General features: G+C 42.1%; 1 protein-coding gene across 1 annotated transcript in view; it reads left to right on the forward strand.

Annotated features, from left to right (window-relative positions):
• LOC122934592 (glypican-5-like) overlaps window positions 1-27957 on the forward strand; it is a 257402-nt gene that overhangs the window by 10478 nt on the left and 218967 nt on the right. Inside the window, exons 2-4 of the mRNA XM_044290171.1 lie at window positions 13273-13403; window positions 13742-13801; window positions 19024-19149. Coding sequence (XP_044146106.1) covers window positions 13273-13403; window positions 13742-13801; window positions 19024-19149 — 317 coding nt within the window. The remainder of the gene's footprint in view (window positions 1-13272; window positions 13404-13741; window positions 13802-19023; window positions 19150-27957) is intronic.

Here is a 27957-nt window from a genome sequence, read left to right on the forward strand (position 1 = left end):
AAAAGCAGTTGTGTCTACACTTATATTCTCAGTGTTTAGACACTATAGGGTGGCAGAGCCGATATACACAAGCACCCTAAAATGTACAGAAAGCAGGGTAGCAAGAATCAATATATATCACAGCACCCTAAACACTCAGTGATATGAATGGATAACTTGTAGCAATATATACAAAGATGCACAGCGGCATACAAAGATAGATATACGCATTGATTGGATACATAAATATCGTCGTACACAGTAAATGCACAGCTGCACCTATATCAAAAAATGGTGCACGGCGGCACCGAAGAAAACCCAGGGTCCTACCCTACAGTTGATAGGTTCTTCAGGCACCTCCGTTCCGTTATTCCTTGATGGGATGGTCCGGTTTTGGTGGTATAAGGTCCTTTTAAAGAATGTGGGAATAGCAGGAGGATGTTCCTATATATCCCTGGATGACCCTCGGAACCCTACAATAGCCCTATTGGCCTAACCATGGGGTATCCCACTAGTTGGGCCCCCGTCCAGAACCTAACCCTGGAATTGCGTTCCCTAATTGACCCTGAAAAGATCCCGACATTCTGAGGCAGAAACCGTCCTCTCATCAGGGGAATATATACATATGGGCTAGATATATGACACTTGCCAGAGAAGATATTCACCAGCAAATGTTTTGCTGGAAAAGGTGTTCACCAGCAAATCAAAATGCCACTGGAAAAGATAGCCCCCAGTGGAGTAAGAAGACACAGATAAGTGGCAAAAAAAAAAGAAAATTTAGGAGGGGGGACAGATGTAAGACCCCTTCCCCTAGTAGCGGTACATGGTTGGAGCCGTGGGCATAGATGTTACCTGGCGTCCGCAGGTGTCCGCCGATATTTAAACTGTTGCGTCCACCTGTGTGCGCGGCGCATGATATGGTGACGTAAACACTCGCGAGACGTCCTTGTGTATATCGGCTCCTGCCACCCTATACTGTCTAAGCACTGAGAATATAAGTGTAGACACAACTGCTTTTTGTTTCCAAGGAGTCTTCCTCTGTGTGTGACTGTGGAAAATTGTAAGGGGAGTGGGCATAACTGCTCCTGTCACCCTCTAGTGTTTGACACTAAGTGTAGACACGGTTTCCTTTGTTTTGAAGGAGTCCCCTGGAATGTGGGACTATGAAAAGATGTACCTATATTGAACCACTTGGAGGGATATATTTTATAATGTATAATAAGTAAAAGTTAAGTCTTAAACAATCCAGATCACTATTCAATACCTTTCCCTTCATGTTTCATGCGAGTGATCATATATGAAAATGTAATTTCTGAATTAGGTTATATCTAAGATTTGACTGATAGTTCTACTGATCTGTATGCAATTTGTATGGATTGCTATTTGTATGCTATTTGTAGTTTGCAATTGATTTGGTGGAACTGCAAGTAAACACATATATATATAGTTCAGTATACAGTTCTAATCACAATACTAACAATATGAACATTATATAACTATTCTAAATACCTATTTTGGCCTCTTGTTCCCATAAAAACACAACTCTCAGTGGAGTGAATGTCTCTTGAGCTCCTGTCTCTGGTGAATAATGATTCTAGCAGCTCCTGCTAGGAGAATTCCCAGACAGGCTGTGTGTGAGGCTAGCTGTGATTGGTGAAAACTCTTGTTGTGTGAGAAGCTGGCTGTGATTGGTCTAGACTTCTGCCCAGCAACAACAGATTAACACTATGCTTTCTGTTTCTGCTGTGTCACTGAGCTTACCTTACATTACAAAATGAATCTTAAAGGTATATTATCTTTTTTTGCTTCTGTGAACACAAAATATAACAGTTATATGACATCCAAAACATGATATCACAGTAAATAACTCTGCTTTTGTCTTTAACACATAAACATAGGAACTGTATTACGGTTATTAGCAGGTTTAGCTGTATAAAGATATAAGCTATACTAGCAACCTAGGACAGGTCTAGCCAGACTGGCCAGCTTCAGGGTGTGGTAAGAGGACACAATGCAGGGTATAAGGGGGCACAGTATGGGGTGAGGGGCACAGTACGGGGTGGGGGGGTACGGTCACATGACCCTGTGACATTAGAAGGTCCTTATGGTGAATGCGGTTCATACGCAACCATAATAAGAGGCAGAGGAGTGAGACAGGGGTGTAATTATGTGGCTAGAGATAAAAAATGTAACTGTCGGCCAGTATAGGCCCCAAAAATTAGGCGATAGGCATTCACCTGACAGCAATGAACTTTGAATTCTGTGGCTGGAGGTACATTAGGCGGTCACAGGATAAATATGTAACTGTCGGCCAGTATAAGCCCCAAAATTAAGCATTCACCTGACATAAAAGGCCTTTTATGCCACTGTATATACATAAGGCAAGGACCATTCTTTGTTCTGGGTTCTGGCGGATATGTGTGGGCTGGCATGAGGAAATTCAATTACATGTGGTCATCATAGGTGTTGAATTCCTCCGAGATCTATGCCTCATTCATTTAAAAAAAATGTGAGGTAGTCCACACTGTCGTGAGCTAGGCAAGTGTGCTTATCGGTCACGATCTCCCCTGCTGCGCTGAACGTCCTTTAAGACAGGACACTTGACGAGGGACAAGCCAAGAGTTCCATAGCAAATTGTGCCAGCTCTGGCCACAGGTCAAGCCTGCACACCCAGTAGTCAAGGGGTTGCTCGCTTCTCAGTGTCCACATCGGCCGTTAACCCGATCGATGTAGCCAGACACCTGTTGGTCTAGGCGTTCCCTGAGACTGGACCCCAATGATCTCATATCCGAAGTGACCAACACATCTTCAAACCACCCTCTTTTTGCAGGCACGATAGGATTGGTACCCGCAACTGTTTTGCTGTGGGTGGAAATTCCTGTTCCAGTGCCCGCAACAGCAGAATGCAGCATCTCTTGCATCAAGGCCTGGAAATGCTGCATTCTGACAGCCCTCTGTGATGCTGGTAACATCTCCGCCATTTTGTGTTTGTACAGGGGGTCTAAGTACATTGCCACCCAGTACATGTCCTTGACCTTTATGCTTTTTATATGGGGGTCCCTCTTCAAACACTGGAGCATGAAGGCCCCCATTTGCACTAAATTGGAAGAGGTGGAGCTCCCTGGATCCTGCTCATCGCCCAGGAGAATGTCATCCTTGGTCTCCTCCCCCCAGCCACGGACAACACCAGGGATCTCCGAAAAGTTTAAAGCATGCTCTTCTTGCTCCTCCTCCTCCCCCCCAGCCACCATCCTCCTCCTCTTCAGACTCCTACGGACTTGTCTAAGATGGAGTAACCCCCCCTGGGAATTCATTCAGCATTGCGACTTCATTATCTTCCAGCTCGTGCTCCTCAACGGCTTGATCAATGACACAATGCAATGCATGCTCCAGAAAAAAGACATAAAGTAAAATGTCACTGATGGCGCCCTGGCTGTGACTGACCAGTTTGGTGATCTCATCAAATGGCCGCAGAAGTCTGCATGCGTCGTGCATGAGCAGCCACTGGCGTGGTGAAAAGAAACCAAGCTCCCCAGAACCTGTCCTGCCGCAGAGTTCGTACAGGTAGTCGTTAAAGGCACGTTTCTGCTGGAGCACCCTATCAAGCATATACAAGGTAAAGTTCCAGCGCGTCGGGCAGTCACAGAGAAGACGTCTGACAGGCAAGTGTTGTCGCCGCTGAATGTCAGCAAGGCGAACCATGGCCGTGTAAGATCTTTTAAAATGGCCAGAGATTTTCCTGGCCTGCCGCAAGACGTCCTGGACCCCGAGGTATTTGGCAGCTAATCGTTTCATGACTAAGTTCATGACGTGTGCCATGCACGGCATGTGTGTAATTTTGCCCTGTTTCAGCGCGCTCAGCAGATTGGCACCATTGTCGCACACCACTTTACCAACTGTTAAATTGAGCGGAGTTAGCCACTGATCAGCCTGTGACCGCAGAGCTGAAAGCAGTGCAGGACCGGTGTGGCTCTTGGCTTCCAGGCACAACAGCCACAGCACAGTTCTAGGGAACTTGGAGGGTGCAGCAGAAGAGGCGGTAGCAGTGGAAAAGGAAGAGTCAGCTGAGGAGGAGACGGAGAATGGACTAGGAGTAGGAGGAGAAGAAGAGACAGGCCTGCATGCAATCCGTGACGGTAACACCAAATCCAAACGGGTGCTACAGGTTACATGCTTGACCGCCATCAGAAGGTTCACCCATTTGGCAGTAAAAGTTATGTACCTTCCCTGCCCGTGTTTGCTAGACCACGTGTCTGTGGTCAGATGTATGTTGGCACCGACACTGTGTGCCATATAGTTCAGGGATGCCCTTCTGGGGGAAATATTTCCTTCCGGGGACGTTCCATTGCGGTGTGCCAATGGCCACAAATGTTGTAAAGGCCTCCGAGACCACCAATTTATATGGCAGTAGTTGGCGGGCTAGCAGTTCCAACAAGCCAGCGATCAGCCGTTGGGGAAGAGGATTATCCGGCGTCATCATTTTTTTACGCTCGAACATTTGGGCACAGAAGCCTGCCTAGTGCCAGATAAACACAACAACGGCACGGTGGAAAGTGGAGTGGAGGACAAATGGAAGGAGAGAGGAGAAGGAGAAGCGGCAGGACGTGGAGCGCCGGGAGTGTGACTTTGTGGGTTCTGACGGTGTTGCTACCACTGGGCTTGGTGATGGGAGGCCAGGAGCCTTCTTAAGGCAGTCGTCCTTAGGTGATTGTTGGGCTTACCGCGACTTATGCGTTGACAGCACAGGCTGCAGATGGCAACACTATTATAAGCAGCTGACACGTTAAAAAAGTCCTTTACAGGTATGCAGAAACTATAAACAAATTTTCAGACTCCAGCACTCACTTTTTCTTGAAGTTTCAAGTTCTCCGGTTTTATTATCAAACGTGCACAGATAATACAAGGTTCGATTCTCATAGGTGTAGGCTGTTGACGCGTTTCGAAAGTTATTATTCGTAACAGGCACGCGGATATAAATACCATAAAAAACAAATGAGCCGGTATCTCTACTTACATGTTTAACGTTAAAAAAGCCCACACTGCAGAGGCATGGTGGATGGCTCGCTCCAGATACATTTGCAGTCTGTTTTTTGCCTCCTGTGCACTGCAAGTTCTGCCTGCTTCTCCTCCTTCTCCCTATTTGCTGCTCCATCTTTCCCTCTTCCTCTCTTGTGGGCACCCACGTGACCTCCATTGACACTTCATCACCACCACTGACATTAGAGATCTCAGAGTAGGCAGCAACAGCGGGGACCACCCTCCTTGGGGTGATGTGGGTGCTGTCCTCAGACCACTGGGTGGCGGCCATTGCTACCTCCTCTTCCTCACTTGATGCCAAGAATGGCTGCCCATCGGTAAGGTCTTGTAATGAATAGGGAAATAATTCCTCTGACTCGAGTGGAGGGGCTATGGTGGTGGTGGTGATGTCTTTGGGGGTGCACACAGCAGAGAGTGGGGAGGATGCAGATACAGAGGATGAGGAGGGTGCAGAAGCAGAAGGCCGAGTGAGCCACTGAACCAGCTCTGGTGCATCCTTTTAAGTTATCGCACGCGCCTTCTCCAACTTCCCACTTAGGTGCCTGGTGCACCTGCCCGACCCCTTTCATCCCTGTGGAATGGTCTGCCTCTTCCTCTGCCTGTCATTTTCTAAATGACCCTCTGCCTAAGTCCGTAGAGAAGAGCAGTATTTGTGGAAGAAGGTATATCGCAACCCTCAATCAGTATTTGGTGGGAAAAGGTATATAGCAATAGCACCCCTCAATCAGTATTTTGTGGAAGAAGGTATATGGCACCCCTCAATCAGTATTTGGCAGAAACAGGTATATAGTTCCCCTCAATCAGTATTTGGCGGAAACAGGTATATGGCATTCCTCAATCAGTATTTTGTGGAAGCAGGTGTATCGCAGCCCACAATCAGTATTTAGTGGAACAAGGTATATAGCAATAGCACCTTCAATCAGTATTTTGTGGAAGAAGGTATATGGCACCCCTCAATCAGTATTTGGCGGAAACAGGTATATAGCACGTCTCAATCAGTATTTTGTGGAAGCAGGTGTATCGTAGCCTTCAAAAAGTATTTGGTGGAAAAATGTATATAGCAATAGCACCCCTCAATCAGTATTTTGTGGAAGAAGGTATATGGCACCCCTCAAACAGTATTTGGTGAAAACAGGTATATAGCACCCCTCAATCAGTATTTTGTGGAAGCAGGTGTATAGCAGCCCTCAATCAGTATTTGGTGGAAGAAGGTATATAGCAATAGCACCTCTCAATTAGTATTTTGTGGAAGAAGGTATATGGCACCCCTCAATCAGTATTTGGCAAAAACAGGTAAATAGCACCCTCAATCAGTATTTGGTGGAAACAGGTATATAACACCCATCAATCAGTATTTGAGCAGAAACAGGTATATAGCACCCCTCAATCAATATTTTGTGGAAGTAGGTGTATCGCAGCCCTCAATCGGTATTTGGTGAAAGGTATATAGCACCCCTCAATCAGTATTTGGCTGAAACATGTATATGGCACCCCTCAATCAGTATTTTGTGGAAGCAGGTGTATCGCAGCCCTCAATCAATAATTGGTGGAAGAAGGTATATAGCAATCGCACCCCTCAATCAGTATTTTGTGGAAGAAAGTATATGGCACCCCTCAATCAGTATTTAGCGGAAACAGGTATATGGCACCCTCAATCAGTATTTGGGGGAAACAGGTATATAGCACCCCTCAAACAGGATTTTGTGGAAGATGGTATGTGGCACCCCTTAATCAGTATTTGGTGGAAACAGGTATATAGCACCCCTTAATTAGTATTTGGCGGAAACAGGTATATGGCACCCCTTAATCAGTATTTTGTGGAAACAGGTGTATCGCAGCCCTCAATCAGAATTTGGTGGAAGAAGGTATATAGCAATAGCACCCCTCAATCAGTATTTTGTGGAAGAAAGAATATGGCACCCCTCAATCAGTATTTGGCGGAAACAGGTATATGGCAGCCCTCAATCAGTATTTTGTGGAAACAGGTGTATCGCACCCCTCAATCAGTATTTGGCAGAAACAGGTATATAGCACCCCTCAATCATTATTTAGCTGAAATAGGTATATGGCACCCCTCAATCAGTATTTTGTGGAAGCAGGTGTTTCGCAGCCCTCAATCCATATTTGGTGCAAGAAGGTATATAGCAATAGCACCCCTTAATCAGTATTCTGTGGAAGAAAGTATATGGCACCCCTCAATCAGTATTTAGCGGAAACAGGTCTATGGCACCCTCACTCAGTATTTGGTGGAAACAGGTATATAGCACCCCTCAAACATGATCTTGTGGAAGATGGTATATGGCACCCCTCAATCAGTATTTGGCAGAAACAGGTATATGGCACCCCTCAATCAGTATTTTGTGGAAGCAGGTGTATCGCAGCCTTTAATCAATATTTCATGTAGGAAGATATATAGCACCCCTCAATCAGTATTTGGTGGAAACAGGTATATGGCACCCCTCAATCAGTATTTGGCGGAAACAGGTATATGGCACCCCTCAATCAGTATTTGGCGGAAACAGGTATATAGCACCCCTCAATCAGGATTTTGTGGAAGAAGGTATATGGCACCCCTCAATCATTATTTGGCAGAAACAGGTATATGGCACCCCTCAATCAGTATTTTGTGGAAGCAGGTGTATTGCAGCCCTCAATCGGTATTTGGTGGAAGAAGGTATATAGCACCCCTCAATCAGTATTTGGAGGAAACAGTTATATGGCACCCCTCAATCAGTATTTTGTGGAAACAGGTGTATTGCAGCCCTCAATCAGTATTTGGTGGAAGAAGGTATATAGCAATAGCACCCCTTAATCAGTATTTTGTGGAAGAAAGTATATGGCACCCCTCAATCAGTATTTAGCGGAAACAGGTCTATGGCACCCTCAATCAGTATTTGGTGGAAACAGGTATATAGCACCCCTCAAACATGATCTTGTGGAAGATGGTATATGGCACCCCTCAATCAGTATTTGGCGGAAACAGGTATATGGCACCCCTCAATCAGTATTTTGTGGAAGCAGGTGTATCGCAGCCTTCAATCAATATTTCATGTAGGAAGATATATAGCACCCCTCAATCAGTATTTGGCTGAAACAGGTATATGGCACCCCTCAATCAGTATTTGGCGGAAACAGGTATATGGCACCCCTCAATCAGTATTTGGCGGAAACAGGTATATGGCACCCCTCAATCAGTATTTGGCAGAAAGAGGTATATAGCACCCCTCAATCAGGATTTTGTGGAAGAAGGTATATCGCAGCCCTCAAACTGTTTTTTGGGGGGCAACAGGTATATCACACCCGTTGCAATTAGTTACTCCAATAGCATTTGTCCCTCTATCTAGCTGCGGTATCACAGCAGAACCGCACACAACTGCTGCACAATACAAATACACTATAATATAATTTCTATTATATATTATAAGTATATCACTCCCCTCTATATCACACCTATCGATAGCACACCTATACCAGTCCTTAAAAGGACTTTTATGGACTTTTATTCATATTAGCTAGCATTTGGTGTCCCTAACTGTCCCTGCTCCAAAATGCAACCTCTCCCTACACTGGCAAAACACATAATGTAAAATGGCTGCCAGATCGTGTTCTGTTACAGGGTTGGGGGTGTGTCCATGGGCTGAAACATCTCAATTGGCTGTCCTGTCCCTCCTGATGGATGTGTCATGGGTCAAAGTTCGGCGCTATGCAAAAGAATATGCCACGGGTGAATATCGCCATATGTTCGCATGTTCGGTGAATCGCGAATGAGCAAAGTTTGCTGCAAGACGACTGCCCGGCGAACCGCAAGGCCATCTCTAAATGGCATGCAGCTCGAACAATTGGGGAAAAAAATCTAGATCCAAAGATGTCAGGATGGAGCCATTCGGCACTGACTCCACCGATAACTTTATATGACATTCTCCAATATCTGAAGGTGAAGCATCACTTACATTTTATGTGATAATACAGCTAGTAGAATTTTGCAGGCTCCTTTTTAGGAGTTTCCTTACTTTTCCCATTACAGTTAGGGATCTCATTTCTGAGGTTTTTGCAGGTGCTACTTTGATGTTACCACAGGGACTCATGACTGGGCTTCCCATAATTCTGAAACAGAAACCATAATGCTCAAGTACTATGTGCTGTATGCATTCAGAAATAGATTTCACTTTACTGTTACGTCAGTGAAAGAAACTTAGTAAATCTGGTAATTTTATGCTTAATTTTGTCACTTTAGCAAGACCCTTTACAATGTTTCTCCTACTTTACTGCTATACCATGGTCCCTCAAGTTACAATGGCCTCAGGTTACAATATTTTCAAGATGCAGTGGTCTTTTTTGGACCTTCGTAACTTGAAACTAGACCAAACAAACAACGCCTTGGACATTGGTGATCTGTGGCATGTGATTGAGTCGATGATCCAACAAAGCAACATAATCATTTCCCCGATGAAACACCTCTTATGGCTGTCTAATAGCACTTCTCTCCAGCACATTATGGTACTACATGCAGGGGTGTAGCTAAAGGCTCATGGGCCCTGGTTCAAGAGTTAATCTTGGGCACCCCTTCCCTCAGTGCTTTGTGTGTCTTCTCACAGTATGTGGCACAAGGGTCTTTGGGCCCCCTCAGGCTCCTGGGCCGGTAGCGACACCAAGTAAAGGTGGCTCCACTACATTTTTCTGGTACACAGTGTACTATACAGCACCTGAAGCACCTGCTCTTGACATACAAAGTCAGAAATGCTGAAGGCTGCAAATTACTGTTACAGTACATGTGAGGGCGTGTTTTATCTGTACTAGTTTTCACCAGACAGGGCAATTTTTATACTCAATATTTATTTTAAAAAAAATGTTTTGAATTTTTGGCTTCTGCTTTTTTTAATTTCAGTAGTTCTATTTGATTGAAAAATACAAAATATTGTCCTGCTGTAGTGCAAAACATAAAAGATAAGACAAATTGATAAAAGGCTGGACAGCAAAGTGGGTGGAGCCAACATTACCTTTGTACAGGAATAAATGCTATCCCAGCAGAACCAAATACCACAGTGCAGCATAATTTACTGCCATAGCAGAACCAAATACCACAGTGCAGCACAATATACTGCTGTAGCAGAACCAAAAACCACAGTACAGGACTACATACTTCATCAGCAGAACCAAATACCACAGTGCATAAGTGCCTGTTGCTCCTACATGAATTAATGCAGAGAGCATCAGATTTGTATGTACCTTGCTGACAGCCAGAAGGAGTTATTAAGAAACCCCCTGGGCATCGGCCCACAAAGAAATTTCCCTGTAGGGTCTATGGCCAAAATGGTCAATCCACCTGTAATTATGGTGTGCAATGCCCCCTTCCAATTTTCTTCTCCACTGTCTAGACAGAGATAGAGCCATATATTTCTCTTAATTTAGAAGTAAGGAAACTTAATGAAAGGTGTCTGGGCTGCTTAACGATGAGATCACTACTCCAGCACTGAAAGGAGACACAGTGCAGGGAAGCTATTGAGAGTGTCTGGGCCACCACTGAATGTGACAGAGGTTGAGCCAAAATTTTGGCCACAAATTTTTTTTAAAAATGAGGCGCCACCAGGGAAGAAAATGTACAGTACAGGTCAAAGGTTTTGACACACTTTTTTCACTCCCTAATTAAAAAAAATATATTTACTTTGTACATTGTAGATTCATATTGAAGACATGAAAACAATGAAGCAACACATGGGATTAAGCAGTAAACAAACCAGAATATGTTTAACATTTTAGTTTCTTCACAGTTAGCCCCCTTTTGCTATAATGACAGCTTTGTGCATTTAGATTCTTTTAATCAGCATCATAAGGTAATCACCTGGAATAGTTTTCTAATAGTCTTGAAGGAATTTCCAGAGGTGCTGAGCACTTGGCTGAAGGAGCTCCCAGAGGTGCTGAGCACTTGGCTGAAGGTGCTCCCAGAGGTGCTGAGCACTTGGCTGAAGGAGCTCCCAGAGGTCCTGAGCACTTGGCTGAAGGAGCATACAGAGTTGCTGAGCACTTGGCTGCTTTTCCTTCACTCTGTGGTTCAACTCATCCCAAACCATCTTAATTGGGCTAAGGTGGGTGGTTGTTGAGGCCATGTTATCTGAGGCAGCACTCCATCCAAGGGTGGATTTGGAACTTAAAGTGGCCGGGAAAAAACGAAAAGTGTCCCTAATGTTGTAGGTTAGTTCAAATTGACAGAAGGTGGGGCAACACAAGTAGATGGGTCCAATACAACTTGGCGGGGTCAGCAATACCATAGTGCAGCACAGAATATCATCCCAGAGAACCAAATATCACAATGCAGCACAGAAAATTCCCACACAACAAAGGCTGACAGATAATTGTAATTTTGCACTGTGGGTAATTTTTGGGATATATTTTACTGTAATTAATAAAAGCTAAGTTTTAAAGCATCTATTAAGGGGGTCCCTAGTGGTATTTCTTGGGCCTTATGACCCTTTTTTTATTGCGTTCAACTTTTTTATCCCTAGGACCTCACTTGGGGATTAATACGTTTTCATTGCCCTCAAGGTGGTGGCCATCAATAGCTGCCATGTTGTGTCCTCCTCCAATTGTCTCTAATTAAGATATGGAGGGCCATAACACCAAGCCAGCCCTACCTTAAGCATGCTGCCTGGACTTCCTCTAATAGTGACCACTATCGTTCCCCCAGTAGTATTTACCTGGCCAGCTTCAGTGAGGAGTGCTCGGGGGGCCCTGTGCAACACCGGCCCACCAGTAAAATCCCTGTAGGGTCTATGGCCAGTCCGGCCCTGACTCCTTCACTGTATTTTTTTGTCAGATAGCCCTTACATAGCCTGGGGGGGTGCTTGGGGTCATTGTCCTGTTGAAAAACAAATGTGCCTTTAATTTAAAATAAGTCTACAATAGTGTCACCTGCAGAGCACCTCCACACCATCACACTTCCTTTTCCATGATTCACGGTTGGAACTACACTTCTAGAAACCAGCCGCTCACCAAAGACATGGCAGTTAGAACCAAAAATCACAAATTTTGACACATCAGATTTCCATCAGATTTTCCAATTTTGACACAAGTACATATTTCCATTCTAATGTTGATTCCTTGTGTTTCTTTGCCCAAGCAATACTCGTCTTTATGCTGTTGTCCCTCAATAGTGGCTTCTCTGCAGCGAGAGGCCTGATTCTCGCAGTCTCCTCTGAATAGTTGATGGTAAGATGTGTCTAGTTCTTTATCAATGTAGAGCATTTATGTAGGCTGTAAGTTGAGGTGTTCTTAATTTATGGTTTCTGAGGCTGGTAACTGTAATGAATGTATCCTCTACAGCAGAGGTAACTCTTGGTCTTCCTTTCCTAGGTTGGTCCTCATGAGAGCCATTTTCATCATAGCGTTTGATGGTTTTCATTATTTGACGTTACCTTCAAAGTTCTGGAAATCTTCTTGATTGAGTGACCTTTATGTCAGAAAGTAATGGTGGACTCTCATTTCTCTTTACTTAGTTGAATGGTTCTTGCCATGATATGGAACCATATACTAAGCCTACCTCTGTGCAACACAACTGATGGTCTCAAACACATTATGAGGGCATGACATTCCAAAAATTAACTATTGACAAGGCATAAAGTGTGCAAAGATGTCATTAATGAAAAAGGGACTACTTTGAAGAATCTTAAATATATTGTATAAAACAAATTCTGGTTTAACAATTTTCTGTTCACTACTTAATTCAATATTTGTTCCTTCATCGTTTTCATGTCTTCAGTATAAATCTACAATGTAGAAAATAACAAGAAAAAAATTGAATGAAAAGTTATGTCCAAACTGGTACCGTACATATAAACCCAACAATATTCTTTATTCCTTGCATAGGAATGCTGAATTTTAGCATGCCCAGTTCTTTGTTCTTGCAAGAGTTATGCCATCGCCAGAAGTGTCTGGCAGCAGCTTAGACCCTTTACTATTATCAACAAGTGCACACTCATCCAAGCCAAATGTTCACATGTATGGGCTAGTTGAGAGACTAGTCAGCTGATGGCATGGAAGATGTTTGGCCAGCCTTATAGTTAGGTAGAATCCACCAATCCACCAACATTGAAGGTGAATAGAGTGTAAGACATGATGTTCCTCAAGATCGATACAATATATGGTAAGCAGTATATTCAGAAGAAAATGTAGATCATGTCTAGTAGTTGTGAAAGGTGTTCTAATCCGATATGGTTACCTCCTCCTGTAGTTTTTCATTACACTCTATGTATTCCCATATAGGTAGAAAAGGTGTGTGGAGAACTACAAGAAAGTCCTGTCAAACAACAGTCTGAAGAGAAGGCCATGAAAGAAGAAGAGGTGGTGAAATCGCCACCAGTTACAAAACTCCACTCTCTAGGAAATTTAAGAAGGTATTCTGGAAGTCATCATAAAACCCAGGCAATGTTTCTCATGTCCTTCAAAAAGTATATCTGAAGATTATTCTTGCTCATTGCATTGCATGTAACTTCTGCATCATGTTTCTTGAACACCCTCATGGATGATTCTCCTGATCTTTTGATTCTGCTGTGCATGATCTCCAAACCCTCATTTTCTTCCATCTCCAAATGGTTTTGCCACTGCATGTAGGATGAGATCAAACACACTTTTTAATTTGATTAACTTTTTCCTTTGTTTCTCTTGCTCTTTGCCTGATACACTGCTTCCCTTCTCTCGGGTGGTGCTCTTTATTCCACCTTGAATTCTCCAGCTCTCTGCCTCTGAAAGCTTCGAAGAATGACAGGCCACGCAGTTTGAAAAGAATCTCTCGGTAAGATATTCTGCATGGGTTGGTTGCTTACCTTCAATCTTTCCTCCGCCGTTTGGCCTGGTCGGTTGCTCCTCTTGGAATGTTTGTGCTCCTCAGCCTCCTGCTGGACAATAACATTATGTTTGGCTGCTGCTTGTCTCCTTGTAGGACCTGGCAAATCCAGCTGTGCAGTATTAACATGTAAAATGCATTCATCTCTGGTAGACAGATACATATTTTTCTCTAGAGCTGGCTGAAAATTAGTTTTAGGCAGCAGTATGAATGGTTTCATGTTGCAGTAATGTAAATGTTTACAGCAGAGCTTACAGTGGTCATTTTGTATGAGTGTGTGTGCCAGTGTGCCAACATTAAAATAATTTGTGACCATATATTAAAAGTTTATTCATCTTGGTGAAGGAAGCATTGTTCTATGAACTTCCCCAGAAACAGACTCATGGTCTCACCCTGTTATCTTATACAGGGCAATGGTTCATGTGGCTGCGGACTGTCAGGACATGCTGTAAGTTGTAGCTGAAGAAATGACAGCCATGGGGACCATTGAGGAAGTGGGAATTTAAAAAAGTAATAAAGTGACCTGGACAATATCTGAATGAATGGCAGCATAGCCATGTTATACGCAATTGTAAATTCCTTTTGGGGTCTGGGTGGGGTCTGAATTACTTTTGGGTTCTGGTGTGGGGTCTTAAAGGGGTTCTGCACTTTCATTTAACTGATGATCTACCCTCTGGATAGATCATCAGCTTCTGATCGGCGGGGGTCCGACACCCGGGACCCCCGCCGATCAGCTGTTTGAGAAGGCAGCGGCACTCCAGTAGCGCCGCGGCCTTCTCACTGTTTACTGCCGGGCCGCCAGCCCACTGATGTCACGACTAGTATCAACTAGCGTGGGCGCGGCTAAGCTCCATTCAAGTGAACAGAGCTTAGCCGCGTCCATGCTAATTGATACTAGTCGTGACGTCAGTGGGCCGGCGGCAGAACCCCTTTAATTAGTTTTGGAATCTGTGCTTGGATCTGTATTAATTTTGTGGTTTGGTCTGGGATTTAAATTTAGGGATGTGTTCACGTTCTGAACTGAATCAGGGGTCTAGTCTGGGTGTGAAAGAAAGGTTTTTTTCCAAGAGTTCAAAAAATAAAACTATTTACGGAAAATCCGCTGATGATCTCGTGGTTCAAACTGGTCTTTGTCTACTTTGCAGGAATAAAGAAATCTATATGATCTCTGCAGCCAATCAGTGTACTTAGTGGTGATGTTACCATCCTGACTAGAGAATGGGGCCCCAGTAGTGAAGGAAAGCACATCATGCATGTGCGGCATGCTATCCATTCATCAGTATGAAAGTTATGAAGATAGCCAAGCAAGCTGGCTGAGCTATTTTCAAAAGCTCCATAGCGGTGAATGGAGAGCACAACATGCAAGTGCAGCCACCATTCCATTCACCGCTATGGGGACTGGCAGAAACAGACAAGCCAACGCTTTGCTATTTTCGTAACTCCCATAGTGGTAAACTGGGGGATGGCCACAAATATATACGGCTTCTCTCTCTTCACTTTGGGGGGCCCGTTCTGGAGATAGGAGATTCCAGATGTAGGACCCGCACCTGACATTGATGGCATATCCTACCGATATTCCATCAATATCCCAGATGGGAATACCAATTTAAACTCTCAGACAACCCCTTCAGTTTAAAGGTCTGGTTTAGGGTATCAATTAATGTACGTGTCTGATCGGGATACTGAATTAATTTCGCAGTCTAATCTGGGATCTAAAGTAATTTTGGGTCTGATCTGGGGTATGAATTAATTTTGGGACTGGTCAGGGGTTTGAATTTAGGAATCTGGTCTGAAGACTGAATTTATTTAGGGGTCACTCTCAAGCAATCTCTTTGATTAAAAGATCTGTTCTAGGGTATGTATTTATTTAGCGGTCTGGAATTGTGCATAAATTATGTCAAAAAAGGTCACATTTGAATAGCAGAATTGCTATTTGATACAGTCACCTGCTTGTTTTGGCACATGATGCCAGGATACTTGAAAAAAACATCTTCATTAGCTCATTAGGAAGTGTTAAAGGTATGTCTAATGAGGTTGACATGAATCCAATTGAGCATGTGTACAGGCATAAGGGGATTCCATAATAACTTGGCTGATCCAACATTCGGCCGACAGCTAAGGTCTAGGGCCATCTTAAAGCTGCATTCACATGACGTCTATGTGACAGTTGTTTTATGGCTGTTTTCAGAACAAATAAAAATCTTTGGGGCTATTCACATTGCTATTTTTTTCAACAGCCAGTGAGTAGCAGCTGTCTAAATATAAGATTTGTCCTATTTTTGACTGTTTTCACTGCCAGATGGACCCAATTGAAATCAATTGGCCTGTTTTTAATGGCTGTTTAGACAGGAGTACACTCATTTAGAGGTCATTAAAAACTGGTATGCTATGTAAAAAAAAAAAAAAAATCACCTCCCCACTTGTGGGAACATTTGCTACTCACTGGAAGCAGCAGTTCCCTGCGCGATGATCACCTGATCACACTGGGGACATCAGGTCCTGCTCCCTCCAGTGAGAAGCGAATGTTCCTGAGTGTCCAAGTGGTGAGTTTCTTTTTTTTCTTGGCACCAGCAGAATGGGGAACACTAAGAGGGACCATACTTCCTACTGAAGACACAAGGGAGGTCACTATTCCTACTGGGGTTACAACAGGGGTCGTTATTCATACTGGGGGGCACAAAGGGGGTCATTACTCACAATTGGGGCCACTGAGGAGGTCATTATTCATACTGGGGCCCCTAAGGGGTGCATTATTCATAATGGAAGTCAAAAAGGGGGGATTTATTCACAATAGGTGCCATTTGATTTCCAAGGGGTACTATAGGGGGCATGTAGGGGTTGGGATTAAAAAAAAAAAAAAAGGTTTTACGGCTTTTACTGACCGTCAAAACTGATGCAAAATGGATACAAAATGGCCATTAAAAAGGAATAGACGACCTTAAAATGGATGTCACACTCTAGTGTGCGAGGGAAACCCCACGCCGAACATAAGAGGGAAAGGGAAAAGGAAATATGGCCTGAAAACTAAGGAAGAAAGATAGACACATCCTAGTGAAAACCCTAATGAAAGCCCTGACTGACTGACTACCAGTATGAACAGACCCCAAAGGTAGGTGAGTTCATACACAGGAATACCTAAAGTCCTATCTAACCCTAAAGCACTCTGGTACTAATGACAGGAAAGAGACATGCCGTTCCTCCAAAAGGAAGGATGAACGGGAGTCTCCCTAAGGCCTAATAAAAAACAACAAAGAAATGCAGCAAAAAGAAAAGCCAAAATACAAAGGGAAAGGTAACACTTAACTTCTAAGAAGCTATGGCAGCATCAGAAACTCAGCTGAGATCCAAACACCAGCTATCCACAGGTCAAACTGAAGCTATAAACCGCACAGCATTGTGGGAGAAACAACTATAAGGGTCCATTCACACGTCCGTAAGTGTCCGCAATTTGAGGACCGCACATTACAGACACTATAATAGAAAATGCCTTTATGGTCCGCAATTGCGGACAAGAATAGGACATGTTCTATTTTTTTCAGGAACGGAATTGCGGATCCTGAAAAAACGGATCCCGAAAAAATGGATGCGGATCCCGAAAATGTGGATGCGGATCCTGAAAATGCAGATTTGCATCCGTTCCAGAGAGAACGAATAGGTCCGCAAATTGCGGAACGAATGTGGACCCAAATTACGGACGTGTGAATGGGCCCTAAATAGGGAAAGGTAAATGACCACAATAGCAACACCTGCAGGTTAAAGGTGTGGCCAGTACCAGAAAGAACACAAACGCCTATTGATCCACAAGGTAAACATGTCAAATCAAACCATGTGTTGCCAGTCTCAAAGATCTCCTGCCACTCACTGTCGCGGGGACGTCCGTATGTCTTGGTACATCCGTGACAATGGATGCAAAATGGCCATGAAAAAACTGACTGTATCTGTTTTAACGGTTGTTTTTTTTCACTGTCGTATGAATGTACCTATGGCTACAGGATCCCTACATAGATAGCTGCTAACAGAAAATGTAGAGAGTGAATGCACATATACTATATCACATTCACACGACGATAGCTTTGTATGTGTGTTTAAACATGACTATTTTTTTTCTACCCCGACTGTATATTTTTCAATAGGCAATGACCTCAGGCTACATCGACAGTCTGCCGTGTATAATGTGATGCATTTTAGTATTATAAAGAGTGTTTACAGATTTTCTATGTAATGACAGAAATATAGTAGTTTCATATATATTCATATAAACCAGTTATTTGTCGGAGCATATTCAGTGTAGGGCTTGAAAGTCTTTGCCTAGTACTGCCCTCTGCTGGAAGTAAGTATTAAGGAACATTATAGTTGTAGATCGTTTGGCCGCTGTATCACAAGGATTTTTGCTGCCATTCCCTAACCGTATACATTTCAGCAGCTGTGAACCTATATGGCCTCCTTTCACATGCTAAATGGAATTAATCATTTAAATAATGCACTGCAATGTTAGTGGCGTATGAAGATATTTGCAATGATCACACATTCTGGAAATTAGACATATATCCTTGTTGGAGACAGAGCACTTGAACATTTTGTGGAGATAACAGCATTATGGACTTGTATGACCTCTGAGTTTTATGAACCCGTAGTATGGCACCCATAGCAGTGTAATGGGCCATACCGTACATTCATATTTATCCAATTTTATAAAGAGGCATATGGATTTTTTGGGCAGATTTCATGCTCCATCTAATGATGTATTCTAGGGGAGATTATCTCCATAATATGGTGCTGTATGGAGGCAGATATTACTGGACCGCTGTGTGTCTCTCTGAGAAGCATAAGGGTATGACCATATTTAGTGGCCATGCTGCGCTTTGGATGCCACTGCCTGGCACTGAGTACTGCACAGCTGCATCATATCAACCTACTGCACCTGCATTGTCCTCTTCTGTATTCATTGTTAATGGCCACGTGGCCACGCGGTAACCGCAAAACTGCATGGCCATTGACAATAAAGACAGAAGAAGCAATGTGGTTGTACAGTACTTGCACAGTACTCAGCACAGCCACTTGATTTGGTCATACCCTTACATACCCTTACACATTACAGCTTAGCCTGTGCATGTTGTGTCCTTCTGACATTATGCGTGTTGCACTGGTTGATCAGTCTGTCTTTGTTTCAGCGAATTCATTAAGTACATGAAGCCTTCAAGGACATTTTATACCACAATGGCAGAGCGTTTGTGTGATGGGGACCTGGCAGTAAGAGATGGTTCAACATGCTGGAATGGAGAAGATGTGGTAGAAAGGTAAGGCCATCTCATCCTAGGAACATCACACAGCTTGTTCGAGGACAAATAGATAGACGTTTCCTGCCTGATCTTCCATTGAAGCATGCAGTAATAATCTAGATGGCTAGGGTGGAGGTATCATTGTGTTTTGAATATAACCCTCTATCTCTTGTACTGAATGTAACTGACAAACCAGGATCTCTATAAGAGTTGATGTTAAAATGAAACCCTTAAAGGGAACCTGTCACCGGGATTTTGTGTATAGAGCTGAGGACATGAGTTGCTAGATGGCCGCTAGCACATCCACAATACCCAGTCCCCATAGCTCTGTGTGCTTTTATTGGGTAAAAAAAACGATTTGATACATATGCAAATTAACCTGAGATGAGTCCTGTCCCTGACTCATCTCATGTACAGGACTCATCTCAGGTTAATTTGCATATGTATCAAATCGTTTTTTTTTACACAATAAAAGCACACAGAGCTATGGGGACTGGGTATTGCAGATGTGCTAGCGGCCATCTAGCAACTCATGTCCTCAGCTCTATACCCAAAATCCTGGTGACAGGTTCCCTTTAAGGGGTTTTCCAAACCTATAAAAATATAGACTAGATACATCAGAAGTAGTTATTTTTCATATCATTTTCTTACTCAGCATTGTGCTGCACCTTTGTTTTTATGCTGCTAGAGCTTGCAGTGGGTGAAATTACCATGTGACTACAGTTCTTTACAGTCAGAAAACCTCTTAACTACATTTTTTTAGTTTTTTTTACTGAGATACATTGTGTAAGTACATAGTTATAGCTTACTAATATACTTCATTCACCTTTTCCATTCTTTTCCCTGTGTAAATTCTGCCCAAAAATAGTTTTAAATGATTTTTAAACTAGTGGGACTGGCTCTAGCTATGGTCATATGTTCACAGTACCATGCAGTCACATGGTATACCAGCATAGTTTTGATTGGCACACAGTAAGGAACTATTTTACAGCTTGAAGCAGACGCAGCTGAAACAGCGCAGGTATACCAAAAATATGTGACTATAGTGGAGATGAGCGTTCAATGCTAGACCTGCCTACACTAGTTGAAAAATCATCTTCAGAGTCCTTGGAGATGAAGACGAAACTCATTTGGCAACAGGTGGTGGATGACAAGTTTAGGGACTTAAATAGATGATTTTCGAAAATAATTTACTCAGGGAAAAGAACGGAACAAGTGAATGAAGTATATTAATAGGTTATAACTATGTACTTACTGTACACAGTTTATCTGAGTAAAAAAGTGTACTGTAGTTACTCTTTAACCCCTTAAGGACATAGGGCGTACAGGTACGCCCTTGTGCCCTGGTACTTAAAGACACAGGGCGTACGTGCGGCTGGCAGTGATCGGGACCCGGTGCCTGCTCCAATCATTGAGCAGGCACCTAGGCTAAATGCGCCGGGGGGTCCCGTGACCCCCCCCATATCAGCGATCGCGGCAAACCGCAGGTCAATTCAGACCTGCGGTTTGCTGCGATATCTGCAGTTTCTGATCAGAAACTTTAGTATTCCTAAAATATATCTGTATCCTCCCCCCTGCACCCCTGAGTGCAGGGGGAGGGTTGCGGGCGGGAGGCGGGCGGTGCGGCAGGCGGGATCGCGATCCCCCGCCCGCCTCCCCTTGAATAATCGTTGGCGTCTAGTGGGTATACCAGGGTGCCAGCACATTGCTGGCACCCTGGTATAAACGGCTGACATCTGTGCTGCGATGTCAGCCGTTTAACCCTTTCCATACCGCGGTCCGTACGGACCGCTATATGGAAAAGGTTAACAGCGCAGGGAGCTCCCTCCCTCTCCCATCGGGGGGCTGCTGTGCCTTTGCAGCCCCCCGAATGGAGAAGGAGAGAGCTCCCAGGCAGCCCCCCGAAGCCCCGTCCTTACCCTTCCCCGTCTGCCCAGTTCTGACCACTACTGAGCAGACGGGGAAGGTTCCCATGGCAACAGGACGCCTTCTCAGGCGTCCTGCTGTCCATGGTGCTGACAGATCTGTGCTAAAAGGCATAGATCTGTTCAGACAAAGTGTAAAATACAGTACAATATATATTGTACTGTACTGTATTATACAGACATCAGACCCACTTGATCTTCAAGAACCAAGTGGGTCTGGGTCAAAAATAAAGTCAATAAACACATTTATCACTGATTAAAAATGAAAAAAATAAAATTCCCTACACATGTTTGGTATCGCCGCGTCCGTAACGACCTGATCTATAAAACGGTCATATTACTTTACCCAAACGGTGAACGCCATAAAAATAAAAAACTATGATAAAATTGAAATTTTGCCCACCTTACTTCCCAAAAAAGGTAATAAAAGTGATCAAAAAAGTTGTATGTACGCCAAAATTGTAACAATCAAACCGTCATCTCATCCCGCAAAAATCATGCCCTACCCAAGATAATCGCCCCAAAACTGAAAAAACTTGAAAAAACTATGGCTCTTAGACTATGGAAACACTAAAACATGATTTTTTGGTTTCAAAAATGAAATCATTGTGTAAAACTTACATAAATAAAAAAAAGTGTACATATTAGGTATCGCCGCGTCCATATTGACCGGCTCTATAAAAATATCACATGATCTAACCCCTCAGGTGACCACCGTAAACCACTGTAAAAAAAAAAACGGTGTAAAAAAAGCAATTTTTTGTCATCTTACGTCACAAAAAGTGTAATAGCAAGCGATCAAAAAGTCACCCCAAAATAGTGCCAATAAAACCCTAATCTCATCCCGCAAAAAATGAGACCCTACTTAAGATAATCGCCCAAAAACTGAAAAAACTATGGCTCTTAGACTATGGAGACACTAAAACTTTTTTTTGTTTTAAAAATTAATTCATTGTGTAAAACTTACATAAATAAAAAAAATTGTATACATATTAGGTATCGCCGCGTCCGTGACAACCTGCTCTATAAAATTACTACATGATCTAACCTGTCAGATGAATGTTGTAAATAACAAAAAAAAACTGTGCCAAAAAAGCTATTTCTTGTTACCTTGCTGCACAAAAAGTGTAATATAGAGCAACCAAAAATCATATGTACCCTAAACTAGTACCAACAAAACTGCCACCCTATCCCGTAGTTTCTAAAATGGGGTCACTTTTTTGGAGTTTCTACTCTAGGGGCGCATCAGGGGGGCTTCAAATGGGACATGGTGTAAAAAAAAACAGTCCAGCAAAATCTGCCTTCCAAAAACCGTATGGCATTCCTTTCCTTCTGCACCCTGCCGTGTGCCCGTACAGCAGTTTACGGCCACATATGGGGTGTTTCTGTAAACTACAGAATCAGGGCCATAAATAATGAGTTTTGTTTGGCTGTTAACCCTTGCTTTGTAACTGGAAAAAAAATATTAAAATGGAAAATCTGCCAAAAAAGTGAAATTTTGAAATTGTATCTCTATTTTCCATTAAATCTTGTGCAACACCTAAAGGGTTAACAAAGTTTGTAAAATCAGTTTTGAATACCTTGAGGGGTGTAGTTTCTTAGATGGGGTCACTTTTATGGAGTTTCTACTCTAGGGTTGCATCAGGGGGCTTCTAATGGGACATGGTGTCAAAAAAACAGTCCAGCAAAACCTGCCTTCCAAAAACCATATGGCGCACCTTTCACTCTACGCCCCGCTGTGTGACCGTACAGTAGTTTACGGCCACATATGGGGTGTTTCTGTAAACGGCAGAGTCAGGGCAATAAAGATACAGTCTTTAGACTCAAAATGGTGGCTCACCTCAGGCAGAGTTCTGGATCAGGTGCTACTAGCCCAGTAAAGAGGAACACCCCTCCTCTAGTAATGAAAAATAGCTAAAATCAAAATTAGGGCGAGCACTCAACACCTGGCACCAGTTAGTTGTGAATAAAATATTTATTAAATCACAATAATAACGCGTATATTAGAAATGTAAACTAAAAACTTCCAATAAATAAATACATAACAATTCACATGTATGAGAAACTGTTACTAAAATCCGAAGTCACTGGTATAAATATACTCAATCTGGGCAGTTAATGACAAAATTGCATATCAAATTTCCATGTGCACTTTAAAATAGTTCATAAATATCGCTCCAAGGTTGGTGATGAGCGAATAAGTCAGGTCGTGCAAATGTAGCCAATCTGAGTAGTTAGTAACAAAAAGTGCGCCTCAATTTTCATGCGCAACTCAGAACAGTTCACGGATATCACTCCAATGATAATAATAAGCGGGCGAATCAAGCCGTTCCTGTGTGAACACGTACTCTGGTATCTTAAGTAACGATGGTTTAATCAAGTACCGTGTAGACTTAGCAGGATACAAATGTGATGTTCCTACCTTCCACTCCGAACCATACGAACGCTTCTGTGAGCGTGTTGAATAATTCAGCGGCAGAGAGCAGCTCCGGCGTCTAGCTTGTAGCTGTTGTGATGTGCTGTTCTCTGATCTCGCGGGATTTCGCGGAGTTTCGGAGGAGGTATACGTCCTGAATGATACACAAGATTCTGTGCTCGGCGTCTCGATAGTTCAAATTCTTCTGCTTATATTAATATTTGCATGGCCATGCATAGATTGCGGAGATTTCTTTCACAGGTGTGTGCCCAGACGCGTTTCGGGAACTCTATCCCTTCGTCAGTGGTACACCAACACCTGTGTTTCTCCGCTTTTTATGTCCAAAGATTGCACCAAATCCTGGATAACTGGAATGACTTTCAACTCGGAAGAAAACGCATGCGTTTCTTTATATGTGTTTTTGGTGCGTTTTTTTTCGCATACATGCGTTTTTCATATTATAGATTCCTTTTAGCATTTTCTATACTTTGCAAAAAACCAATTTGAAATTGCAGGTTGCATATGCAAGATATTGTCATTTTTCTGGATAAGTGACATATAATACTGCAATAGTAATATTTGTGCTAAAACTTCAATAATAAAAATAAAATTACTATATATAGATACTGTTTCTTCATTTTTTCTTAATACATATATTGATCTAAAACCCGTCAATCATTTAAATATCCAATTTTAACAATTTAAGATAATGGATAAATGAAAATAATGGTATACCATATATGTAATTGACATAAATAATGTTCATAAAATATAAAATACACTTTAAAATATAAAAATATATATAAAAGACTTTTGAGCGAGAAAAATATTAAAATAATTTATACTGGGATAAAAATGCACATTTCATTCAGACTATACAGATGTTGAATATAAATTTCGACTGATAGGGTGTACGACTGGGGGCCCGCAGCCGAGTCCACGACTCAGTGTCGATAAACGGCCTGACTGAGTCGCAAGAGTCGGACTGGGGGCACCCAGTCTACAAGAATCCAAAAATCTCTAGTTCAGCATTCAAGCCCATTGGCAGCAGAGATCCAAATTGATAAATATGTTTGGATTCTGTCCTAGACATCTGTTTGATGTAATTTCCACCACGCCAGTGTCTGTCTACCTTTTCCAATGCCATGAATACCAGGCCTGTGGGATCTTTATTATGTACATCTTTATAATGTTTTGATAGACAATGCTTGTCATATCCCTTTTTGATATTAGCTATATGTTCAGCTAGCCTGGTCTTCAAGGGACGTTTGGTTCTCCCTATATATTGTCTCCTACAGGGGCATTGAATAAGGTAACGAATAAGGTGACGACTCCTGTTGTGTTGCAAGTTAGGCAATCTTTAATCTCCCATGTATATTTGTTTTGTGTTGAAGAGATAGTAGTAATTTTTCTACACATGGGATTAACCTTGCACGCCATGCACTTCCCGCATTTAAAAAAGCCCTTTAGATTCATCCAAGTGCCTAAAATGGTGTTCTCCTTTTTCATTATTTTATGGTTTTTAATTGATGGAGCTATTTTTAGACCTAAATTAGGCACTTTGGTGAATATTAATGCCGGGTTAGTTGGTAGTAAGTGGCCTATCTTTTTGTCACTTAAAATATGATGCCAATGGGTTTTAATGATTTTCTGTAGCCGTTTGTGGCTGTTGTTAAATGGAAAAATGATTTTATTATTAATAACCTCACTGTCTTGTATTGCCTCAGTCTTACTTATTTTATTCGTGAAAAAGGTACTTCTGTCTAGTTTCCTAGTTTTTTCCAGAGCTTGATTGATTATTTTTTCGGGGTATTGTCTTTCCATAAATTGATCTTTCATCCTAGCCGCTTCCTCCTCAAAATCTTCATCTTGTGTACAGTTTCTTTTTATCCTACGGAACTGGCCATAGGGCACATTGATTAACCAAGTCGGCAAATGGCAACGGGAAAACTGTATGAAACTATTTTTTGCGGTAGGCTTCGAGAATGTATTGCAAATGTACCTTTGTTCTTTTGTTCTAATTTTAAGATCCAAAAATTCTGTTTCATTTGCAATACTTGCAGTAAATCTCAGGTTTAGCTGGTTGTGATTAATTTCTTCTAGGAAAAGATCTAATTCTTCTCTACTTTTATTCCAAATAAAGATGACATCATCTATAAATCTCCGCCATAGGACCAGATCCACCCCCAGCCGGGGCTTGATGACATTATATTCCCATTCTGCCAAAAACAGATTGGCATAGCTGGGGGCGAATCTGGTTCCCATGGCGGTTCCGCACTTTTGTAGGTAAAAATTACCTTCAAAATAAAAACAGTTATGGGTCAAGATGTAATTAATACCCTCTAAAATAAATTCAATACAAGCTTCGTCCATTGTTCCATCTCTTCTTAGTTGTTCCCCTACTGCTGATGTACCTTGTTGATGGTCAATCACAGTGTATAGTGACTGGACATCAAGAGTGCCCATAATCCACCCTGTTTCAATTTGCATTTCTTCCAATATTTTAATTATGTGGGTTGTATCTTTAATGTAGGAGGCTGTTTTCTTCACTACCGGTTGCATCTGTACATCTATATATTTAGATAAATTAGACGATATTGAGCCAATACCCGAAACTATCGGTCGGCCTGGTGGTTTGTCCAGACTTTTGTGTACTTTGGGGAGACAATAGAAGACTGGTAGTCTCCCTTGTGTCCCCAAAATAAAATCGTGTTCTTGTTTAGAAATTACTGTACATTCAAGACCTTTCAAACACAATAGTTTCAGGTCTTGCTCAAAGCCATCTAGAGGGTCTTTTTTCAACTGAATATATGTTTCGCTATCAGTTAGTTGGCGTAGGCATTCTTCATTATAATCTGCAGTATTTAAAACGACCACTGCCCCCCCTTTGTCTGCGGGTCGTATTGTGATGGCTTCATTTTTTTGTAATTGTCTAATAGCATGATGTTCCTGTCTTGTTAGATTATCCTGGCATGTAAATCCTACTTTCAATTTACGTATATCTTCTTCCACATTTCTTTGAAACGTGGCCATTTCAGCACTAATTTCATGTCTGGGAAAAAAGGTGGATTTATTTTTTTAAATGGATCTATCTGATTGTGTCGGTGTATTCTTCATTATTGGATTTTTAAAAAAAATGCTTTTTTAAACATATGTTTCTTATGTATTTTTGGATCCCTATGTATGCGGAAAATTTATCTAGTTTTTCAGTTGGCGCAAATTTCAGACCTTTTTCCAATAGTTTTATTTGTGAGTTACTAAGATTAATTGAACTTAAATTGATTATTGTCGTGTTTTTATTTATCAATGTCTCCTGTGATATCTTGTTCTTTCTTGAACTTCTTCTGGTTTTTTTCTTACTTCCGTGTGATCTTGGTGATAGTTTTTCCTGGAGTCCCTTTGGTTCCTTAAGGGATATGTGTTGTAAACTCTGCCTTGGGGATTGTGGTGTTGGTGATTCTCCTGTGTGGAATAATGGTTCTTGTGTCTCAAGTTGTATCTGTGTGTCGGTGATTCCTGAATGTGGGTTGGGGGAGTGTGTTCTCTGTGTCTTATTCGTGTCTTGTGATGTGCTGGGGTATGATCTAAAAAAGGTTCATTGGATAGTTGGTCATATCTGTTATTAACCATTACCGCATATCTGTTATGTGTATTATCTTACTCTCTTTCTTTATTATTAAAGGGGTTCTCCTCACATACATTTGGGTGGTCCCTACTTTTTTCTATTTGGTGATTCTTCTGGGAATTTTGGTGTTTCCTTCCTTTTCTATTTATTATTTCATTTTCTATCCTGTCTATCCTAACAGATATGACCAACTATCCAATGAACCTTTTTTAGATCATACCCCAGCACATCACAAGACACGAATAAGACACAGAGAACACACTCCCCCAACCCACATTCAGGAATCACCGACACACAGATACAACTTGAGACACAAGAACCATTATTCCACACAGGAGAATCACCAACACCACAATCCCCAAGGCAGAGTTTACAACACATATCCCTTAAGGAACCAAAGGGACTCCAGGAAAAACTATCACCAAGATCACACGGAAGTAAGAAAAAAACCAGAAGAAGTTCAAGAAAGAACAAGATATCACAGGAGACATTGATAAATAAAAACACGACAATAATCAATTTAAGTTCAATTAATCTTAGTAACTCACAAATAAAACTATTGGAAAAAGGTCTGAAATTTGCGCCAACTGAAAAACTAGATAAATTTTCCGCATACATAGGGATCCAAAAATACATAAGAAACATATGTTTAAAAAAGCATTTTTTAAAAAATCCAATAATGAAGAAAATACACCGACACAATCAGATAGATCCATTTTAAAAAATAAATCCACCTTTTTTCCCAGACATGAAATTAGTGCTGAAATGGCCACGTTTCAAAGAAATGTGGAAGAAGATATACGTAAATTGAAAGTAGGATTTACATGCCAGGATAATCTAACAAGACAGGAACATCATGC

The sequence above is a fragment of the Bufo gargarizans genome, chromosome 4 (genome assembly GCF_014858855.1).
Source record: "Bufo gargarizans isolate SCDJY-AF-19 chromosome 4, ASM1485885v1, whole genome shotgun sequence".
NCBI classification, from domain to species: Eukaryota; Metazoa; Chordata; class Amphibia; order Anura; family Bufonidae; genus Bufo; species Bufo gargarizans.